This window comes from Calliphora vicina, chromosome 4 (genome assembly GCF_958450345.1).
Source record: "Calliphora vicina chromosome 4, idCalVici1.1, whole genome shotgun sequence".
In the NCBI taxonomy this organism is placed as follows: Eukaryota; Metazoa; Arthropoda; class Insecta; order Diptera; family Calliphoridae; genus Calliphora; species Calliphora vicina.
In genome coordinates this window covers 110,543,392-110,564,581 of record NC_088783.1, presented here as the reverse complement: position 1 = coordinate 110,564,581, position 21,190 = coordinate 110,543,392, and the positions used below count along the sequence as shown (strand labels likewise).

At 24.2% G+C, this 21,190-nt stretch overlaps 1 protein-coding gene across 2 annotated transcripts in view; it reads right to left on the bottom strand.

The window, feature by feature from the left end:
- The window catches only part of sgg (shaggy), a 96,564-nt gene that overhangs the window by 60,303 nt on the left and 15,071 nt on the right, over nt 1-21,190 (bottom strand). The window contains exon 1 of one of the 2 annotated variants that reach the window (XM_065507919.1): nt 18,442-18,591. The exons of the other annotated variant lie outside the window; for it this stretch is intronic. Within the exon in view, the coding sequence (XP_065363991.1) occupies nt 18,442-18,475 (34 nt within the window). The 5' untranslated portion in view covers nt 18,476-18,591. Of the gene's footprint in view, nt 1-18,441; nt 18,592-21,190 lie in introns of those variants that run through there. 2 annotated transcript variants of the gene reach the window in all.

The window sequence follows — 21,190 nt, the reverse complement described above, 5'->3', positions numbered from 1 at the left end:
ACAGCAGTACTGTTGATGTATCAATCATGTACGTAAGTTTTTTGAGGACATCGGAAGGAAGGAAATTCCCCCTTATAAAAATACCGAAAATTTTTAATATATAAAAGGTAAAAAAGTAAAATGTAAACTAAATTTAACTTTATTTTATTTCAATTAGTCAAATTCCAGCATTAAATGAATTAAAAATATTATTAAAGTGAAACACGCCTATTTAGCATAAAACATTTGGTTTGTTTATAATCTCTAAATTGGCAACATTGTTAGTTCTCTCGAGAGTTGTAAGCATGGTATTGCCAGACTTAAATTGTTAAAATAATTAAACTGCGATTAAATGTCAAATTCGTTTAGCAAAACTACAGCTACACTGATTGTTTAGTGTTTACAATAAGAATTTTATTAGATTATCGTAAAAATTTTCAATTTATTTATAAATTTGTATAATTTTATATCATTTTTGTTGCTTTTTATAGATAATTTTATTATTTTACATTAAAATATAGGCGTTTAAACATTTACTGATTGATTAGTTAAAAGTTTAAGGAATTTTAAAAAAAATTCTTTTGAAATTTAGAGAATTTTTTAATAAAAATTTGTGTTTATTTGAGGATTTGAAAATTTCAGGAATTTTTTAAAATAGTTTTAAAATTTATTTTAATATTTACGAAGTTTTAAGAAAATATTTGTTAAAGAATTTGTTTAGATTTTGATTATTGTTATAAAATTTGTTTTTATTATTAAAATATTGGAGAATTTTTTTTTAAATTTATTTTAATATTTTATCAATTTTATGTTAAATTTAATAATTTTATGATAATATTTGGCTTACAATTATTGATTATATGCGAAGTTTTAAGCAAAAGTATATTATTTATATTATAGCTGAAATATATTTGTAAATTTTGTATTTGTTACAAACAAAAATTTATAATTTTTCGAAGTTTTAGATAGAATTATTTATTAACAGCAAAGTTTTAACCAAAAATAATTTTTTATTTTGTAGAAAACTATTTTATTAAAAATTAATTTTATTTTTAAATTTGTTAAATTTTTTGGTTTAAAAATTTATAAAATTTTTTTTATTATTTTAAAAATTCTGATTTTTATCCTACTTTTTTATGCCTTTTTTAAAATTTTCTTTAGATTTTGTTAAATTTTCTAAATATTTTTTTAAATTTTATTTTATCTTCACTCTTTTCTTCACACTTCAAACACTTCTCTTCTCTTTTTCATACATTTTTTTTGTGGGTAGGTCCCCTCTTCCCCTCTCTCTCTCTTGATCTGTTGTTTTAGCAAAAATTTCCAACACAAAAACTTTAAATAAAAAACATTCACTTTTAAAATTTTTAAACACGTATTTCAATTAACACACAAAAATGTTAAATCAATTTCTATAAACAACAAAAACACAAAAATTGCGAGTTTTTAACTAAAAATTTGAACAAAAATATAAAGTTTGTTAAAACAAATTTTGCTGTCTGTGCGCTTGGTTAAACGTTCAGCCATAAACTAACAAATACACAGTCAAAAACACATAATTGGAGAGCTAGTGTCTCTGTTGGATGGATGGAGTACTCACTCACACTCCATTAAAAAAAAAAAACTACAACAAAAAAAAGCACAAAAAATGTTTTATACATTAAGTTTGAAATACACAACATATGTTGGCGTGTTAAGATCGCAAAAAATTAACCAAAAAAAAAAAGAAGCTCAAACAGAGAGGTAGTTAATAAAGAGGAACAGCTTGTGATAAAAAATCTAAAGCAGGGCTGGATAAATGAAATATTAACAAAAAATTTAAAACTTAACGAAACATTTATTTTTAAACCAAAAGCATTTTAGTGAAAATTTCTTTATATTCCTTTAGCTTTAGTACAATTGTATCTAAATCAAGAAACATTTTGTATTTTGGTTAGTTTTAAAAACTTAACGAAACTTTTATTTTGAAACCAAAAGCTATCTTTTGAATATTTTGTTATATTCTTATAGCTTAAATAATAAACAATTAAAATCCAGAAAAGCTTCTTATTTTGGTTAATTTAAAAAACTTAACGAAACTTTTATTTTTAAACCAAAAGCTTTTTTCTAAATATTTTGTTATATTCTTGTAGCATAAATAATAAGCAATTTAAATCGAGAAAAGTTTCTTAATTTGGGCAATTAAAAAAACTTAACGAAAGTTTAATTTTTTAAACGAAAGTATTTTTTTGAAAAGTTTTACAAATTCGTTTAGAATAAATAATACATTTTTAAAATCTACACAAATTTTTAGATTACAACAATTTAAAAAACTTAACGAAACTTTTATTTTTAAACCAAAAGCTTTTTTCTAAATATTTTGTTATATTCTTGTACCATAAATAATAAGCAATTTAAATCGAGAAAAGTTTCTTAATTTGGGCAATTAAAAAAACTTAACGAAAGTTTAATTTTTTAAACAAAAATATTTTTTGTAAAATTTTTCTAAATTCGTTTAGAATAAATGATAAACTATTGAAATCTAGAAAACAAATTTGATTTCAGCAATTTAAAAAACTTAACGAAACTTTTATTTGTAAACCAAAAGCTTTTTTCTAAACATTTTGTTATATTCTTGTAGCATTAATAATAAGCAATCTAAATCAAGAAAAGCTTTTTATTTTGGACAATTAAAAAAACTTAACGAAAGTTTAATTTTTTTAAACAAAAGTATTTTTTTGAAAAGTTTTCCAAATTCGTTTAGAATAAATGACAAGCTATTGAAATCTAGAAAAAAATTTTGATTTCAACAATATAAAAAACTTAACGAAACTTTTATTTTTAAACCAAAAGCTTTTTTCTGAAAATGATGATATATTTAGCACTAGTTAGCATGTATGTATATAAATCAAGAAACATTTCTAAATTTTGTCGATTTAAAAAACTTAACGAAAGTTTAATTTTTTAAACAAAAGATTCTTTTGGAAAATTTTTCTAAATTCGTTTAGAATAAATAATAAACTATTGAAATCTTGAAAAAATTTTCAATTTCAACAATATAAAAAACTTAACGAAACTTTTATTTTTAAACCAAAAGCTTTTTTCTGAAAATGTTGATATATTTACCACATATTTAGCATGTATGTATATAAATCAAGAAACATTTCTAAATTTAGTCGATTTAAAAAACTTAACGAAAGTTTAATTTTTTAAACAAAAATATTTTTTGTAAAATTTTTCTAAATTCGTTTAGAATAAATACTAAACTATTGAAATCTTTAACAAAATTTTGATTTCAACAATATAAAAAACTTAACGAAACTTTTAGTTTTATACCAAAAAGCTTTTTTCCAAAACTTTTATTACATTCGTTTATCTTTAGTACGATAATATTTAAATCATAAATTTTTTTTTTAATTTTTTAATTAATAAAGAATTAACGAAACTTTAATTTTTTTAACAAAAGTTTTTTATTGAAAATTTTGCTAAATTCGTTTAGCATAAATAATAAACTATTAAAATCAAAGAAAGTTACTTAGTTTTGTTAGTTTAAAAAACTCAACGAAACTTTTATTTCTATACCAAACATTTGTTTAAGAAAATTTTTTTAAATTTATTTTTCATTTTGATTTAATATTTAAATAACAAAACAATTTCTAAATTATCACAATTAAAAAAACTTAACGAAACTTTTATTTTAAAACCAAAAGCTTTTTTCTACAAATTTTGTTAAATTGATTTAGAATTTTCAATTTAATATTTAAATCCTGAACAAATTTTCTCAATTAAAAAAAAAACTCAATGAAACATAAATTTGTTCAAACAAAAGCTTTCTTTAGAAAATCTTGATATATTCGTTTAGAATTAGTTTGATTCTATATAAATACAAAAAAAATTGTAGTTTTTTTGATAAAAAAAATAATGCGAAACTTTTTTTCTTAAATCAGAAGCGTTTTTGTAAAAAATTAGCTAATAAAACTTTATTTCTCATTCTAGAGTACTAAACCATCAATATTACTACTAAATTAACCAGCTCTGTTTTAGTTTTAACATAAAAACTCAATAAAATCTCCTCCTACCCCCACTTAATCCTCTTTATTACAATAACAACATAATAACTCCACTATTCAAACACTCATTCTCACACACACACACCTATACTAATACATACTCTCCCATTAAGCACCTTCTTCTTCCCCAAAGGGAGGCAGCTTAAAAAACAACGGTTTTCATTTCTTTAAGCTCTCATTTGTTTTTTCTCTCTTTCTTTTGTTTTACTCCGCATATAAACAATGAATTATATTTTAAGGTAATTAACACCTTAAAAATAAACTAGACTACAAAAAATACAAAAAAATATTAAAATTATTTAATTTAAGACAATTTAAAACAACAACAAAAGGACAGACTAGGAAATATTAAATTACGAGACCACGACGACGACGACGTCGACCACCAGCAAAAATTATTAGAGCATTGATTTTTTTTGTAGGCGAATTAAAACAAAAGAAACATAAAAATATGTTACAGAAACAAGTGAGTAAATAAATAAAACTGTAAATATAAAAACATATGAAGTGCAAAATGACAATTAAGTAATTTTTCAGAAAAATTCAAGCGAATTTTTGGAAATTATAAAGCAAATTTAATAATTTCTTTGTTTTTGGAAGAAACAAATCATAACTGACCTTTGAACCAACTTCTATTTTAAGACTCATTCAATTTAATCTTTATACAAACTCAAACACATACAAATAACTCACATGTTTTAGAGAATTTAAGGCGCCTACAACTTGTCTTATCTTTTATTTTATTTTTTTGTAGGCAGCAACAAGCAAATTATGAATAAAACGTGATTTCCGGTTAAAATGCGGAGAGTGTAGACACGATGGTTGACTTTTTCATAAGTATTAATGACAACAATAACGACTATAATAACAACATGAAATGTCAATAAAAACAATTAATATAGATTGCAAAAAATATATTACAAAAAAAGTAAAACAAATAAAAATGAGACCAAATGTCTGGTACGAGGTTTGTATGTTAAAAATATACACACCTGGGAAAATAAAAGTGTTTAAATACAAGGTGAAAAATAATAAAGAAAAAATAGATTTTGAAAACAGGAATAAAATGTTAAAATAAATAGAAAATATGAAAGATATTTAAAAAAAAATATTTTTTTTAACAAATCAAAAAATATATTATTTTTAATTTGGCGTTTTTTTAGTAAACAATTATTAAAAATAACAAAACTTTAAAAATATATTGTTTTTTTGTTTAAAATTTACACTTTTCAACTAGAACAAATTAATTTGAGCGATTTTTTTCATTTTGGTGCTTTTATAAAAAATCGCTTAAACATAATTTTTTTTAAATTTATTTTAAATTTTAAAAATATCCTAATATGTTTTTTGAACAGATTAATTTAAGTGATTTTTTTATTTTGGCGTTTTAAAATAAAAAATCGCTAAAACATAAATTTGTTTAAATTTCCGAGATATTTTTAACTTGTTTTTATGTTTTTTGAATAAATGAATTTTAGCGAATTTTTCATTTTGTCATTTTTATAAAAAAAAACATTTTTAAATTTCTAAGATATTTTTAACAAATTCTTTTCAGTGATTTTTTTCATTTTGGAGCTTTTAAAAAAATCGTTAACATAAAATTTTTAAATTTCGAAGATATTTTTTAAATTTTTCAGTTTTTTATGTTTTTTGTACAAATTAATTTAGCGATTTTTTCACTTTTGTCGCTTTCATAAAAAAAAATCGCTAAAATTATTAAATTTCTAAGATATTTTTAACAAATTCTTTTCAGAGATTTTTTTCATTTTGGAGCTATTTTTTGAATTTTTCACCGTTTTTTATGTTTTTTGAACAAACTAATTTTTAGCGATTTTTTCATTTTGGCGCTTTAAAATAAAAAATCGCTATAACATAATTTTTTTTTAATTTCTAAGATATTTTTAACTTATTTTCATATTTTTTGAACAAATTAATTTTAGCGATTTTTTTCATTTTGACGCTTTTATAAAAAAAAATCGCAAAAACTTAAAAATTTTTAAATTTCTAAAAAATCACTAAAACAAAAATGTTTAAATGCCTAAGATTCTTTTGATATTTTTCACTTATTTCTAGTTTCTTGAACAAATTCATTTCAGCGATTTTTCCATTTTGGCGTTTTTATACAAAATCGTTAAAACATAAAATTTTTTAAATTTCCAAGATATTTTTTTTCGAATTTTTAACTTAATTTGACGTTTTTAAGATATCAAAATAAAAGTAACAATTTTATTTCAAAAATATTTTTTGGCGATTTAACGATTTTTGTTTTTATCATAGAAATTCAAAATTTTTCTTATAATTTCAATTGTTAGAAATGAATTTTTGCGATTTTTCATATAGCGTTTTTTTTTTTTTTTTTAAAAAATCTCTAAAATTATTTAATTCTAGGCGTTTTTTTTGGAATTTCTGAAAAATTAGGTTTTAAATCCATAAATTTTGTGGTTTTCAAAGATTTTTTTATTTAATTGATTTTTCTACACTCCTCAGCATTAAAAATTGAGTTTTTTTAATAATTAAAGAGGAATTTAAATAAGCGTTTTTTAGGGATTTTTTTTTTAAATTTTGTTTTTATCAAAATTTTTCTTATAATTTCAATTGTTAGAATGAATTTTAGCGATTTTTCATTTTAGCGTTTTTTTTAGAAAAATCTCTAAAAATTTTAAATATTAGGCTGTTTTTTGTAATTGGGAATTTGTGAAAAATTTGGTTTTTCTCATAAAAACTGTACTTTTTTTTATATTTCAAGTGCCAGAATTTTATTTAAGAGATTTTTAATTTTAGCGCTTTTTATAAAAATCGCTTAAATCTATAACTTCTGTGCTTTTCAAAGAATAATTTTTATTTATTTGTAAGTTCTAGACTACTCCTCATGATTAAAATTTAAGTTTTTCTATAATTAAAGAGGAATTTAAATTCTTTCTTAAATAAACGTTTTTTAGGGATTTGGGTTTTTTCGGAATTTATAAAAAATTTAGTTTTTGTCATAGAAATTGATTTTTTTTTTCAAATTACTGGTAACTGGTAAATATAAAACTTCATGATTTACAATGTTTAAAATTGAAATTTAGCGATTTTCTAAATTGGCGATTTTTTATAAAACTGTAGTTAGTGTAGAAATTCCGCTTCTTTTAAGGAAAGTTTACAATTTAAATCAGTTTTCAATAAGAAATAAATGTTTTCAAATAATTTTAGCGATTTTTTAATTTAGCGTTTTTTGGAAAAATCCGTAAATATTTTGTAGAATTGATGATTTTGTTGTTTGTTTTTATGTTTAGTAGTGAAATTTTTTTAACAAATCAGTGATTGTTTAAAAATAAAAGTTTGCCAATGTTTTGCTTTAGTAAACTTGAAATTATTAAAATATACGAGTTTCAATTTATAAAAGTGAAATTTATTTCATCCATATTTTTTGAAAATTTCTTTCAGTTTTTATTTACTTCATTTGTTAATTTCAAGTTTAAACCCCAAATGAATCTGGTTTTATTTTATAAATAATGCTAACTTCCATTAAAATTCATTATATTTTAATATGTAAATGTTAAAAAACTCATAAATTAACAATTATTTATCGTAAAATTACGACATGTTTCAAGACAAACAGTTAAAAGCCAAATTTTATGAAAAGAAGTGATACAATGACCTAAAAAATAAACACTCTAACGTTAATTATATAAGAAATTGACAAATTATTAAAAACATACGAAAAAAAAAACAAACAGTAATTATTTAAAAATCTAAATTAACAAAATTTTTAAAGATTTATATTTGTTATACTCATTTTATTAAATAATAACCTGTTTAACCTTTTTAATTGTCACAAGAACGCTTTAAAATACTTGGATTTATTAAATTTCCATTTTCCCCTTCAATTTCCTTTATTTTCTTTACTTCCCTTGTAAACACACAGTTATCTTAATTATTACATCCTAAAAATATGCCCCACAAATTGTAACACATTTTAAATAAACCGCAAACTCTCTAGTAAACAAATACACACACGCACACATACGAATAAAAAAGCTCTATCTCTTACACATATCTCTGAGTGTTATTTATAATTGTTGTTGTGTTGTTTTTTTGAGTGGGGGTGTGTATAGAAATGTTCAATATTGTTATGAATCAGGTATTAATTGGTGAAGATGAAAGGAAAAAAAAGCTTAATGAATAAATACATCATTATAATTTATGTGTATCAAAGAGAGATTTAAAAGGCGGGGGATAAAAGGAGTCAAGAGTAATTTGTTAACATTTTAACAGTAATTTTTTACTGTTTTTTCAATGTTTGCTTTAAAAGTAAACAGCTCAATTATGACATTAAAGCGCTTTATGATTAAATAAACTTACCGGAACTTATTTTAATTATTAGGGGGAGTACTAGGTACTTTATGTATATATATTTTTTAAATTTTATAAAAATCACTTACCTAGAAAGAAAAAAAGAACAGCAAATATAAATTAGTATAAAATTAATAAAAAAAACATTACAATTTTAAGAAACAATTTAAATCAATTTAAGAAGAAAATACAAGAATATTTTTTTTAGAAGAAATGTAGGAAAATATCACATAAATATTGTAACAATTGGTTTTGAAATTATGGGTTCAACAAAAATCTAAAATTTTTTTAACAAAATTTTAAAAAAAGTATAATTGTAAATAGTGATTTTTCGTTTCAGCATTTTTAATAATTTCAATATAAATAATTTAATTTAGCGATTTTAAAATTTTGTTTTTTTTTTAGAAGAAATCGCTAAACTCAGTAAAATTTTGTGTATGTATTCGATAAAATTTACAGATTTTTGTATTTTATAAACAGCTAATTGCTTAAATTTATTGTATTTAATATTTAAAAATTAAAATTAGTGATTTTAGAAACTAGCGTTTTTTGAGAAAATCGCTAAAACAGTAAAATTTTTGATGATTTAATAAAATTTCCGTATTTTTTGCCTTTTATCCCAAAAAGTTACTATTTTTATAATAAATACAATAGAAAAAGTATATATTTTGGCGATTTTTCATTCAAGCGTTTTTTTTTTAGATAAAAATTTTGTGATTTCAATAAAATTAACCAATTTTTTTTTCCTTTATAAACTGATAATCAGCCTACGCCTTATCATAAAGCTGAATTATTAAAATTTTGCGATTTTTCATTTAAGCGTTTTTAGAAAAAATCGCTAAAATGTATTTTTTTAGATTTGATCAAATATAAGCATATTTTTATTTTCTTTTTTAATAATAGTTTTATTTAAGCGATTTTTCACTTTAGCTTTTTTTTTAAATTTTTAAAAACAGTAAAATTTTATGGATTTTTTTTGGATTTCTAGTTTTTAAACTTTAATTTTTAAAATTTATTATATTTAATGCTTATAAATTTAATTTAGCGGTTTTTCATTTAAGAGTTAACAAAAAAAATCGCAGAAAACAGGAAAACGTATTTTTTTTTAGATTTCTAGTTTTTTTACTATTAATTATTAAAATTTATTATATTTAATGTTAAAAAATTTAAATTAGCGGTTTTTCATTTAAGCGTTTTTAACAAAAAAAAAAAATGCTGAAAACAGGAAAACGTAGTTGTTTTAGATTTCTAGTTTTTTAAACTGTAAATTATTAAAATTTATTATATTTAAGGTTCAAAAATTTAAATTAGCGGTTTTTCATTTAAGCGTTTTTAAGACAAAATCGCTGAAAACAGAAAAACGTTGTAGATTTTGTACAATTTCCTCCTTCGTTTTTTGCTTTTCATCCAAAAATTTACTATTTTTATAATGGCGATTTTTCACTTTAGCGTTTTTTTATATTTTTTTTTGCCTTTTTTATAATTATCAAAAATTTTTGGAACAATTTAATTTAAACAAATTATTTCAGCATTTTGAAAACTAGCGATTTTTTAATCAAATATATTTTTTGGATTTTCTATATTTATATAAAAATGTTACAGAAAACTTGTTTTTAATTTGTGAAAAAAATCTTGTCTTTTTCCCATTTTTTTTTAAAAAATCCTGTTTCCAAAACGTGACCTCCCCCGTTAACCACATACTTTCCATTACATTACACTCACTAATCACCAAAATTCCGTTACCAAAACTTGCTATCACTATTAGGCACATATTTTCCATTACATTACTCTCATTAATTAATTAATTTAGAAACCAAGCCAAACAAACATAAGCTTTTATGTTTGATTAAAGGGAAACCTCCCACCCTTTTTAAACATCAAACAAACTGAAACTTCTTAAAACCGTATTTCTAATAATTTCATCATTTATAAAAATAAATGTTTACCTTTTTGTTGTTCTTCCACCTCTTTACCCCTAATTTTAAACCCTTCCCTTCATTAATTGTTTCTCCACAATTATGTCAATGACCGACCCTTTTCACCCGTTTTCGTTATAATAAATCAAAACAATGGCTGGCGCCTTTGACAGTTTTTTGTGTGTGATAAAAATCAGTGCGTATTTTTTAGATTTTTTTTTATTATACAAAAACCACTTAATAAATAAAACACACACATTTTATGGTTTCTTTTTTTGATTTAATTAACATTTGTGCTCTAATTTCCATTAATATGATTTTTGTTTAGGGTTTTTTTTATACCTAGCTGTTATATAGTTGTGGTTATTTTGTGTTTTACAATAAATTGATTTTATTTTGCTTTATTTAGTTATTTTTATTCAATTTTGCATATATTTTTTGTTTAAAGCCGAACTATAAAAATATGAAGCAATGTATGTACGTAAGTATAAGTTTAAATGGCGGCCATTGTATGTTTGTTGTTGACACTTTAATAATATCAATCAATCAAAAATATGTACAAGCAAACATACTTACATGCAGTATTTGTATACATACATATGTAGGTATGTAGGTTTGCTCTGTTTTGTTGAATGTTTGCATCTCTGAGTGACAAACAAATTATATTTACCTCCCCCCTCTCACCATTTGTTATTGTTTTGATTTTGTTTGTTTACAATTACACGCAATGTAACGGGGTTTTAGTTAAGTCAGTGTTTGGTATAGTGTTACCAACTAAATAGTTTTTTTTTTGCGGCAAATCATAAGAAAACATTAAATTCAAGAAATATCAAAAAAAACTAAAATTTTGTTGTAAAAAAATCGCATCTTTTTAAGTTTTAGAACTAATTCACGATTTAAACACCAATACAAACTGAAAATTATTTTCAGCCAAACATTTGATCTGTTATCAACGAAAAGCATTTAAATTCAGTTGTGGTAACCGCAAAATAAGAAAATTAATATAAAATTTTCCTATTTTTCGAAATTTGTTTTACAATTTTATATTTTTTTTTTTGTTATTTCAGTTATGATTTTAACTAAATCAATTAATCAGCCATAAATTAGTTTCACAATTCAATTTCCCTTTTTAAAAATCATTACACCCTTGTGTATTACAAATAATATTTAAAAAAATTTGTCTTCAAGTCCCTTAATTATACCCTAGTTATTCTTCTACTACACACCTTTCATTTTCTATATAATTAATTTAATTTCAATTATTTTTTAGGTGTCAAGCATTTCTTTTCATGTTTATTTTCTTCTCTTCTCATCATTAATTTCAAACGTGATTTATCAATTTTTCAGTCATTGATATTGATGATGATGAGATGAGGCAGCTTGTTTGGTTGTTTGGCTGACTGACCGGCAGTTGATGCTGTCAACTAACACATTTATACAAGTTTGATGTTATTTAGTTGCTTTTGGTTTTTATTTTAAATATGTATAAAAAATGGGTCAAGTTATTATTAATGCAAAACTGAAAAAAACATCCTTGAAATAAGAAAACAATATTTTTTGCATAAATAAATAATTAGAAATATTTAGCCAACATTGTTCAAGGCATAACGAAATATTATAGAAATAGGGCTTTTTTGAAAAAAAAAAATGTATTAGAAATGTAGGAAAGGTAACATTTTGCCTGAGAGTTAAAATGTTAACAAAGCACTTTGAAAATCAATCTTGAAATCTTTCTGAATAAACAATTGAAGCCGTTTATTACTAATGTCAGATTTGCAAATGAAATGAAGTGGTGATTTGCAAAAATGTGTTGCATCACTAACAGCCATTTTGCATTAAAAACCGTTACACACAGAGCAGTGATGCCAATTAAGCGTTTTCGAATGCTTATATTATACGTCACGTATTATGCGAACGAACGTTTTTAGTTTGATTTAAGTGTAAATAAAATCATAATTTTATAAAAGTAATTAAAAAGGCCCAATTTGAATACAATTTATTTAAAATTAATTTCCTTTGAAGAATTTTTCAAAAATTTCTTTAAAAATATGGCTTATTTGTTAAAATTTGATACACAAAATATGGAAAATGGTTTTTAGTTTTCGTGTCCCGAAACTATCTTAAAGATTTATGCCCGTAAAAGCATTATTAAAGGAAAAATTTAGATTTAACTTTTTTAAATTTTTTTTCTTTTGTTTCTAAAAGAATTTTTTTTTTTATTTGTTTAAATTTTTATAATGATTTAATATGTATAATTAAATTAGATTTTTTTTTATTTTAAATAACACGCGTCTATGTTAGTGCCAATTTACTTTTAGTTAAACATTTGTTTAAACAAAAAAATGCATCATTCTAAATTTATTTTCCTTTATATTCTATTTATTTCACTCTTTTTGCAAAAATATTTCTAACCATAAAAATATTTGTCTCACATATTTTAAATAGTTTAAGCTAAATATAATTTTGTTATTTTTGTTTTCAAATAAACATTTTTTTTTTATATATTTTTTAATAAAAAAAAATAAATTTTTTGTTAAAAATTTTTTAATTTTAATTGAAAATAATTTTTTATTTTTTAACTCGTATTTATTTTGCCTTAAATAGTGTCTGTCTTCTGTTCGAAAGTCTTACAATTGTGTAGATGTTATTGTATTCATTTATTTGTTTAGTCATGTGGCTGGTCCACGGGCGAGCTCACAGTTGTTATTCGGTTTTTTTGTTTGTTTGGCTTGTGTGTGTTTTTAAAGTGTCATTGTGTCTTGTTTTCTTTGAAGGTGGGTGACGTTTTTCACACGCAAAAAAAATTATTTATATTTATACATAAAAATAAAGCCAAAAAAAAATAAATTACAACAAAATTGTATAGCAAAATTTGAGCTTTAAACAAAATTAACACATCTGTTAAAAATAACTGACGCAAATTGTTAAACAGTGTAAAAAATCTCCTCCACCATTTTTAAACAGTCCCCAATATTAACATTTGTTTTGTTCTCTCTCCTGCCCTCTATAAAAAGAACAAGAGCATGCAGTAAATTGAAAAAAATGGCAACATTGACCGGTTCATTATATTATTTATTGTCATACATGTGTTTGTTGTTTTTACGAGGTTATTGCTGCAAATTTGATTATTAATGTTGCCCCATGTTTTTTTTATATTCAACCAAGCATCAAGTTATTGACCCACATACCTCAAGACCCCAAAAAAAAACGCAGAAAAATGAACTCATATTTAAAATAAAACAAAAAAACAACACCATTATGTTTGATTTATTGTCACACACACACTTATATTTACACGCATGCAAAATTTCCCCATTAGCCATTAAAGGATGAGAGAATTGTTTATGGTGGGTTAATGAAAGAGAGAGAGAGAGAGGGGAGGGGAGTACAAAATAGTTGTTATTTATCATTTGGGGACATTTATACTTGAATTTCCTTTAGGCTGCCATTTTTGTGGAGAGTTTTAATTACTATTTTGGGAAATTAAAGAGGGTGTGAGAGAAATGTGAAGAATTTTATTGTTTTGGGAAATTTACTAAGAAATCGTTTAGTGTTAGTTAATGATGATATTTTTCATAACAGGACACAAATACAGTGCTGGACATAAGATTTTCTACAATTTGCCAAGTAATTTTAAATTAAACCTAAAAAAAACGTATTATTTTTTATAAAATCGTTGGGTCAAATCAAATAATTAACATTTGTGATGATAAAATAGTAATTAATTTTGATAATATTGAAATTGATCAATATTTTTATGATTATAATCCCAGATCTATAATAATAAATAAAAATAATGATTGGAAATTATTTGCATCATCTGATCTGTTAATATTTTTTTATAAAAATCCAAAATTTTTAAGATTTAAGGATTTTGTTTAAAAATATTTTTCATCATTGCTGTCATTTTATTTAAAAATACTTATGGAATTTCTCTAATATTGGGTATTGTCTGTATTTGTTTGTTTCATTCTTTATACAATATTTTTAAAATTTGTCATCACCACCTTCTATTACCAATACATATGAATTTCAAACATGTCCAAAAGCAAAATCACAATCTAACGTCTGACTGTCAAACAGCTTGCGTCATAACAAAATTCTGCTCTTTTTTCTCTCAATCTCTCTCCCCCACATGTCTGTTCTTAAAAACCGCTTATTTCCAATTTCATATTTTTTATTTTGTTTTTTTCTCATAATTGACAGTTTATTAGAAAAATTTATTAAATGTGTTAGAGAAGCTGTGTTTTTGTTGTTGTTCCAATGCTCTTGGCCAACATTTTGTTCTAAATTTTTATGCTAAATATTCTTGAAAAGAAACACACTCAAAATCACTCACACAAAAAAAAGAAAAATTTTTATATTTTTATTGTCGATAATTTTATTTTAATTTTGGCCTGTAGCCAAATTTATTGAAAACAGTTTTTAGGTTTTTAATCTAAATATTTGTCTAATAATAAATGTTTTTTTTTTGTTTTCCCCAACTTAAATATAATTTATTTGAGTGCAATTTCATTTAAAAAGTATAAAGTTCAATAAATAAAAACAACAAAATGTGGGATATTAAATTAATGCAGCAGGGGAAAATATAGTGAAAATTTTAAAAATCCTAACCATCAGGTGTATCTATGGAAATTTTAATATTATTAAATTTTGTTATTGTCAAAATGCATTGAAAGCTTGAGTGTTTATATTAATAATTTATTTTTGATTTCAAAGAAGTAATTAATTCAAAATTTGTTTAATTTAAACACACTGTGTATTTGGGAAATTCAAGGTTTTGCAAGGCCATTTATTAAATAAACGAAACAGCTGTTATTTTGACTGAGAGAGTAGTAAACAAATTTAGGAGTCGAAATATTGAAAATAATGAATGGCAACACATAAATAACTGAACTTAATGCACTTTAATGTCTTGAGTATTGAGAACATCCATGTAATCATTGAGAAATCAAAATTAGCAACATTAAAGATTTCCTAAAAAACTTTTTACATGAAAATATAAGCATAACCTCAAAAAGAAAAATGTCTAAAATAGTTAAAATCGTGTTGCAGCTGAATTATTCGTATCCCTTTTTTACCCACGGACCATTGATAGCAGTTATTAAGTACTTTATAGCACTTCTTACAAACTTATAGAAAAATATAGATTCCTAACCCCAAAAAAGTTAAAAAATATTTTCTCTAAAATATTCTGCCGGAAGTTTAATTTTACATTCAATGTATTACATTTTGTTAGAAGATATTTGTGTGAAAATATTAACTAAATCGTCACATTAATACGGAAGTTATAACTAAAAAAAGATCCTAACCTCAAAAAAAAAATTATAAAATTCTCTGCCGGAGGTTTAATTTTTTAATAAAAAACTATGTTTTTGTTAGAAGATATTTGTGTGAAAATATTAACAAAACCTTATCAACAATAAAAAAGTTATTAAAAAAAATAAATTTGTGCATAACCTCAAAAAAAAAAATTAATAAAAACTTCTACAAACTCGTATATTCTGCTTTATTTTTATTCCTTCTTATACACATAACATTCACCACAAATTTTAGATACATGGCAACATTTCTACCCAAGTTATACAAAAAAATGGGTTTCTAACCTTAAAAAAAGTTAAAAAATATTTTTTCTAAAATATTCTGCCGGAAGTTTAATTTTGCCTTCAATGTGTTGCATTTTGTTAGAAGATATTTTTGTAAAAATATTAACTAAATCGTCCCATCAATACGGAAGTTATAACTAATAATAATTTCCTAACCTCTAAAAAAAATTTTATAAAATTCTCTGCCGGAGGTTTAATTTTTTAATAAAAAACTATGTTTTTGTTACAAGATATTTGTGTGAAAATATTAACAAAATCGCAGCATCAATAAAAAAGTTATTAAAAGAAATAAATTTGTACATAACCTCTCAAAAAACTAAAAAAAACAGCTACAAACTCGTATATTCCGCTTTATTTGTATGCCACAACATTCACCACAAATTTTAGATACATACATGGCAACATTTCTTCCCAAGTTATATAAAAAATAGGTTTCTAACCTAAAAAAAAGTAAAAAAATATTTACTCTAAAATATTCTGCCGGAAGTTTAATTTTGCATTCAATGTGTTGCATTTTGTTAAAAGATATTTCTGTGAAAATATTAACTAAATCGTCCCATCAATACAAAAGTTATAGTAAAAAAGTATGTTTCTAACCTCACAAAAAAAAATCCAAAATTTTCTGCCAAAAGTTTAATTTTTTAATAAATTATTCTAAATAATTCTTACCAGATATTTTGAGTATTATTTCTGCCCAAGTTAAACAAAAAAAATTGGTTTCTAACCTTAAAAAGGTTAAAAAATATTTTCTCTAAAATATTCGGCCGGAAGTTTAATTTTGCCTTCAATGTGTTGCATTTTGTTAGAAGATATCTAAGATTAAATATTAACCAAATCGCAATATCTAAACAAAAGTTATTGATAAAATAAAAATTAAAACATAACCTCAAAAATAAAATATTTTTTGAATGGGCCTGTTAAAGCTTTACTTTTTACTTAATGTATTTGTCATAAGTCCCAGATAATTGACAACAAAAATTAATAAATTATACAACAAAACATAAGCAAATAACCTTAAAAAAAATTAAGAAAACAACTACATAGTCTTTACAGTCTCCTTAAAACTGAAATAACTTTTTTATAAGAGCGTTTTGAACTCATATCGCATCAAAAACGTTTAAATTAACGATTTTGCCAACAAATTTTACGCCGTGTTGTTATCATATCTTAAAAACGGGATAAATCTAGATGTTTATTGTTTTTATAGTGTCTACGTTTGATTTAGGTGACTTCCATTGATCTGGTTGGACAAGCTAGATTTTTAATCTACATAATAGTTGTGCAAATTGTTAAGGAGTCTAAACTTTATTATATTCCTTCCTCTCCACTACTTTAACATTAAGGCGAATTCATTAATAAATTCGCTTTGATGCCAACATTGACCGATTCGCTGATTCAGCTATCATTGTTGCCACTCCTCTGTAAAAAGAACAAGAACAAGCTGTAAAATGACGAATAATGGCAACATTGACAGGTTCATTATTTTACTGTCATACATGTGTGTGTGTGGTGACGGGTTTGTTTTTAGAAGGGTTTTGTTGTTGCAAATGCAATTATTAGTGTTGCCCCATAGTTTTTATATTTAGCGAAGTAGAAAACCAGACAAAATAATAACGGTGGAAATAATCAAAATCGAACTTTGTTTTTTAAATGAAAAATATTCAAAACAACTTGAGATGTTGTCTTTTATAATGTTTATATGTAAAGAAAATATAGAAATGCATAAAATCATATTAGAAGTTGATTGATAGGCAAAAATCGAAATAATTAATTTAATTTTTAATTAATCCATACCGCAAATTTCAGGACTACTAAGGCTATCATCAGCTTTCTTCCGGTAGTCTTGTTTTTTAAATAAAACTATTAAAAACCTTAATTTTTCAACAATTCTTAAATTCTATTTGATTTGATTTAATTTTCACTTAAATACTTTTGCTCTACACTGTTAATATTCCCCATAAGCCAAACAATTTCGTGTTATATTGAGAAGAATTTGCAATTAATAAAAAACCATTCCGCTGATTCTTAATTATTATACTTTAACATTTCATTTATATTATGATTAAGCTCATATTTTATATTTCTATAAATATTTAATACAAAAAAACATACAAATTTTTTTTAAAAAAAAATTACGGAAATTGCATGTCAAACAGCTTTAAAAGAAAACTAAAAAAACAACAACATTATTAACAATACTTAAATGTAAATGTCATTTGTTTTCTTCAAGCAAACACATGTTTTTGGCTTCATTCAATAACAAGCATTTAACAGCTCTCTGCCGCTCTCTTCATTTGAATTGCGAGCCCCAAACAACTCTCTTAAGAAAAATTTTTTTAAGGGGAACTAGAGAGTTTTGTAAAGAAATTTTTAAACTTTCTTAATAGAATGATCAAGAAAGTAAAGAAAATAAATCGAAAGAGAGTGAGAGAGCGAGCAAAAACATATTTTGACATTTGAAACACATTAAATGGGGGTAAAAAAGCAACCACACGGACTTATTTATGAAACAAATTTAAAAATAAAAGTAAAAAAAGGTAAAAATTCAAAAAATCAAACCTTCTTCACTAATGGAACCGCGATTAACAAGCATGATGAGTTGATGAACTTATAAAAAACTGCATGTGATGTAAAACTTTTAACAAAATTTATAAAATTTTTAATTTTTTTTGGAAAAACTTTTAAATTTTTTAAAACATTTTAATTTTATTTATTTTTTTATTCAAAACAATTATTTTCTTTAAACTTTTTTAAAAACTTTTTTATAGAAATTTTCTAATGCTGTTATAAAACACACAGGTGCACAATTCTTTTTATTTTATTTTTCAATAAACCAGCATATTTGCCTTATACTCATAATAACTAGTTGTATAATTTATTTTATTTCTTTTAAATTTTTAGCAAAAAACCAAAAATTAATTTTTGAAATATTTTTTTTTCTAAAAATTAAAATAAATTTCAACAAAACTTTTTAAAACAACAACAATTTAGAGGAGAAATAAAAAAAGAGGCGCGATACTTTTAAACTGCACGTCGGTCACAATTAATAAAACTGAATATTTTTCAAAGAAATTCGAAAAAAACCAACCGCACACATCATATATGAGAACCAAAAAAAAAAAAAAAACAGAATTGTAGAAAAACAAAAATATAAAAAGAGCAGCAGCAAAAAAACACTAAACTAAACAGTAGCAGCAGCCATAAAAACAACAAAAATAGCATTAAATAAAAATACAATAATGAAACAAAGCAAAAAAAATACACAAAAACAAAACATACACTCATTTCACAACAAAACCTATAAAAACGCAAATCACAAAAACAGTTTTTTTTTTGTCTTTCTTTTAGTGTATTTGCTCAGAGTTGAAATTATTTTGAGAGGGATACATAAGGGGAGACAAAGAGTGTGCTCCACTTTAGCAATCTATTTCGCAAGGTAGCGGGTTTTTTCGTTGTAGGCGATTTTTTAGAGTATTGTTTGCCAAAATAGAGGAACAAGCTTATTTCAAAGGAAAAATAAAGAATTGTTTAATAAATTTATGATAAACAAGAGAGCTATTTTCGGCTGTGCCAAATCCTATATACCCTTCACCAAATTATACTTCAAAATAAAAATTTTAAATATTTTTATGTAAACAAAATTTATTTTTTTCCAAACTTGTTTTTTTTTCATTTTTTGGAAAAAAAAATTTTTCGAATTGTTTTTTAAAATTTTGTTTTTGGAAAAAAAAATTCGAATTGTTTTTTTTGAAATTTTTTTTTTAAATTAATTTTTTTTTTGTTTTTTTTTTAAATAATTAGCGAAAAAAAATTTGGATGAAAAAAAATTCGGGTTAAAAAATATTTTTTTCCGATTTTGACCCATTGTAGGTCCAACTTACTATGGTCTTATATACGTCGTTGCAAAGGTCTTTGAAATATATATATCATTAGATATCCATATTGTCTATATTAATGACTTAGTAATCCAGATATACATAGGTCAAAAATCGAGGTTGTCCTGGTTTTTTCCTTATATCTCAGCCATTTGTGGACCGATTTTCTCGATTTTAAATAGCAACCGAGCCGGGAGAATTCCGGAGATATTGATGTATGAAGTTAATTTCAGCAGACAGACAGACAGACGAACAGACATGGCTTAATCGACTCCGCTATCTATAAGGATCCAGAATATTTTGGAAATTACAAACGGAATGACAAACTTCTATACACCCTTCTCACTAAGGTGAAGGGTATAATAAACCAAATATACTATTTAATTGTTGGGATAAACAATATTGCTGGTTCACATACGTCAAGTTACTTGCGCAAGTCTTGAGTTTGATGAGAAAGGATGCGAGATTGGAAAGATTTTCCTCTTTTTCTTCCTCTCTCTTCTTTATACTCATGATGTGTATGAACCGGCAATCATTGTTTTTAAACTCTCTTTTTCCTTTTTTATATTAACACTTTTCGATTTTTTTGGGGGGAATTTCCTTTAACTAAGGATCCTAGTATTTCAATTCGAGCAGTCCACACACAAAACCGTTACTAATGGGTCCAAAATGGAATCTGGCACGGGAGCCGGAATTTATGTAGTAGATGAGGACCTCAAAGTGTCATACAGACTCCCAGACGAATGCAGCTTCCATTCAGAGAACCTAGCGATCTGGAAAGTCACGGCTTTGATAAGATTACAAGTCACAGAGGGATCTGTAGTGACAATTTATGTAGATAGTCAGAGCTCTAGAAGCTTTATTGGAACTATACTTAATCAGATTGTGTTGGATACCAGGGCTTTCGCTGTAACATACAGGGAAATGAGATACCAGATGAACTGGCCAGACGCGTTTCGGATCCGGACTATATTAGTGGATGCTTGTAGGTTAAACCTCCTATATTCCACTATTATAGGTTGATCTTTGAAAGATTCCGGCACTCTAGGAACCAATCCTGGTGTACATGGTGTCCTGGGATATTTGGCCAAAGTTGGAAGCAAATGCAACCAAAATACTAATTGGGTTGGATAGAAAAAGCCTCAGGTCTTTAGTAGGAGTGATAACCGGTCACTGCTCAATTCGAGCCTCCACTGGTAAATGGGATATGGGCGCACAGAACATCTGTAGGTTGTGCGAGGATATTGAGGAACTAGAAACAGTGGAAAATATTCTGTATAACTGTCCTAGACTACAGGATCTCAGGCAAAAATGGATAGAGAAAAGATTCCATGATGTACTCTGCGATTTAACTAGATATGATCTATGAAATCTATTACGCTTTATCAGCGGACTATTCTATTTATTACGAATGATACATTTACAAAGAGAAA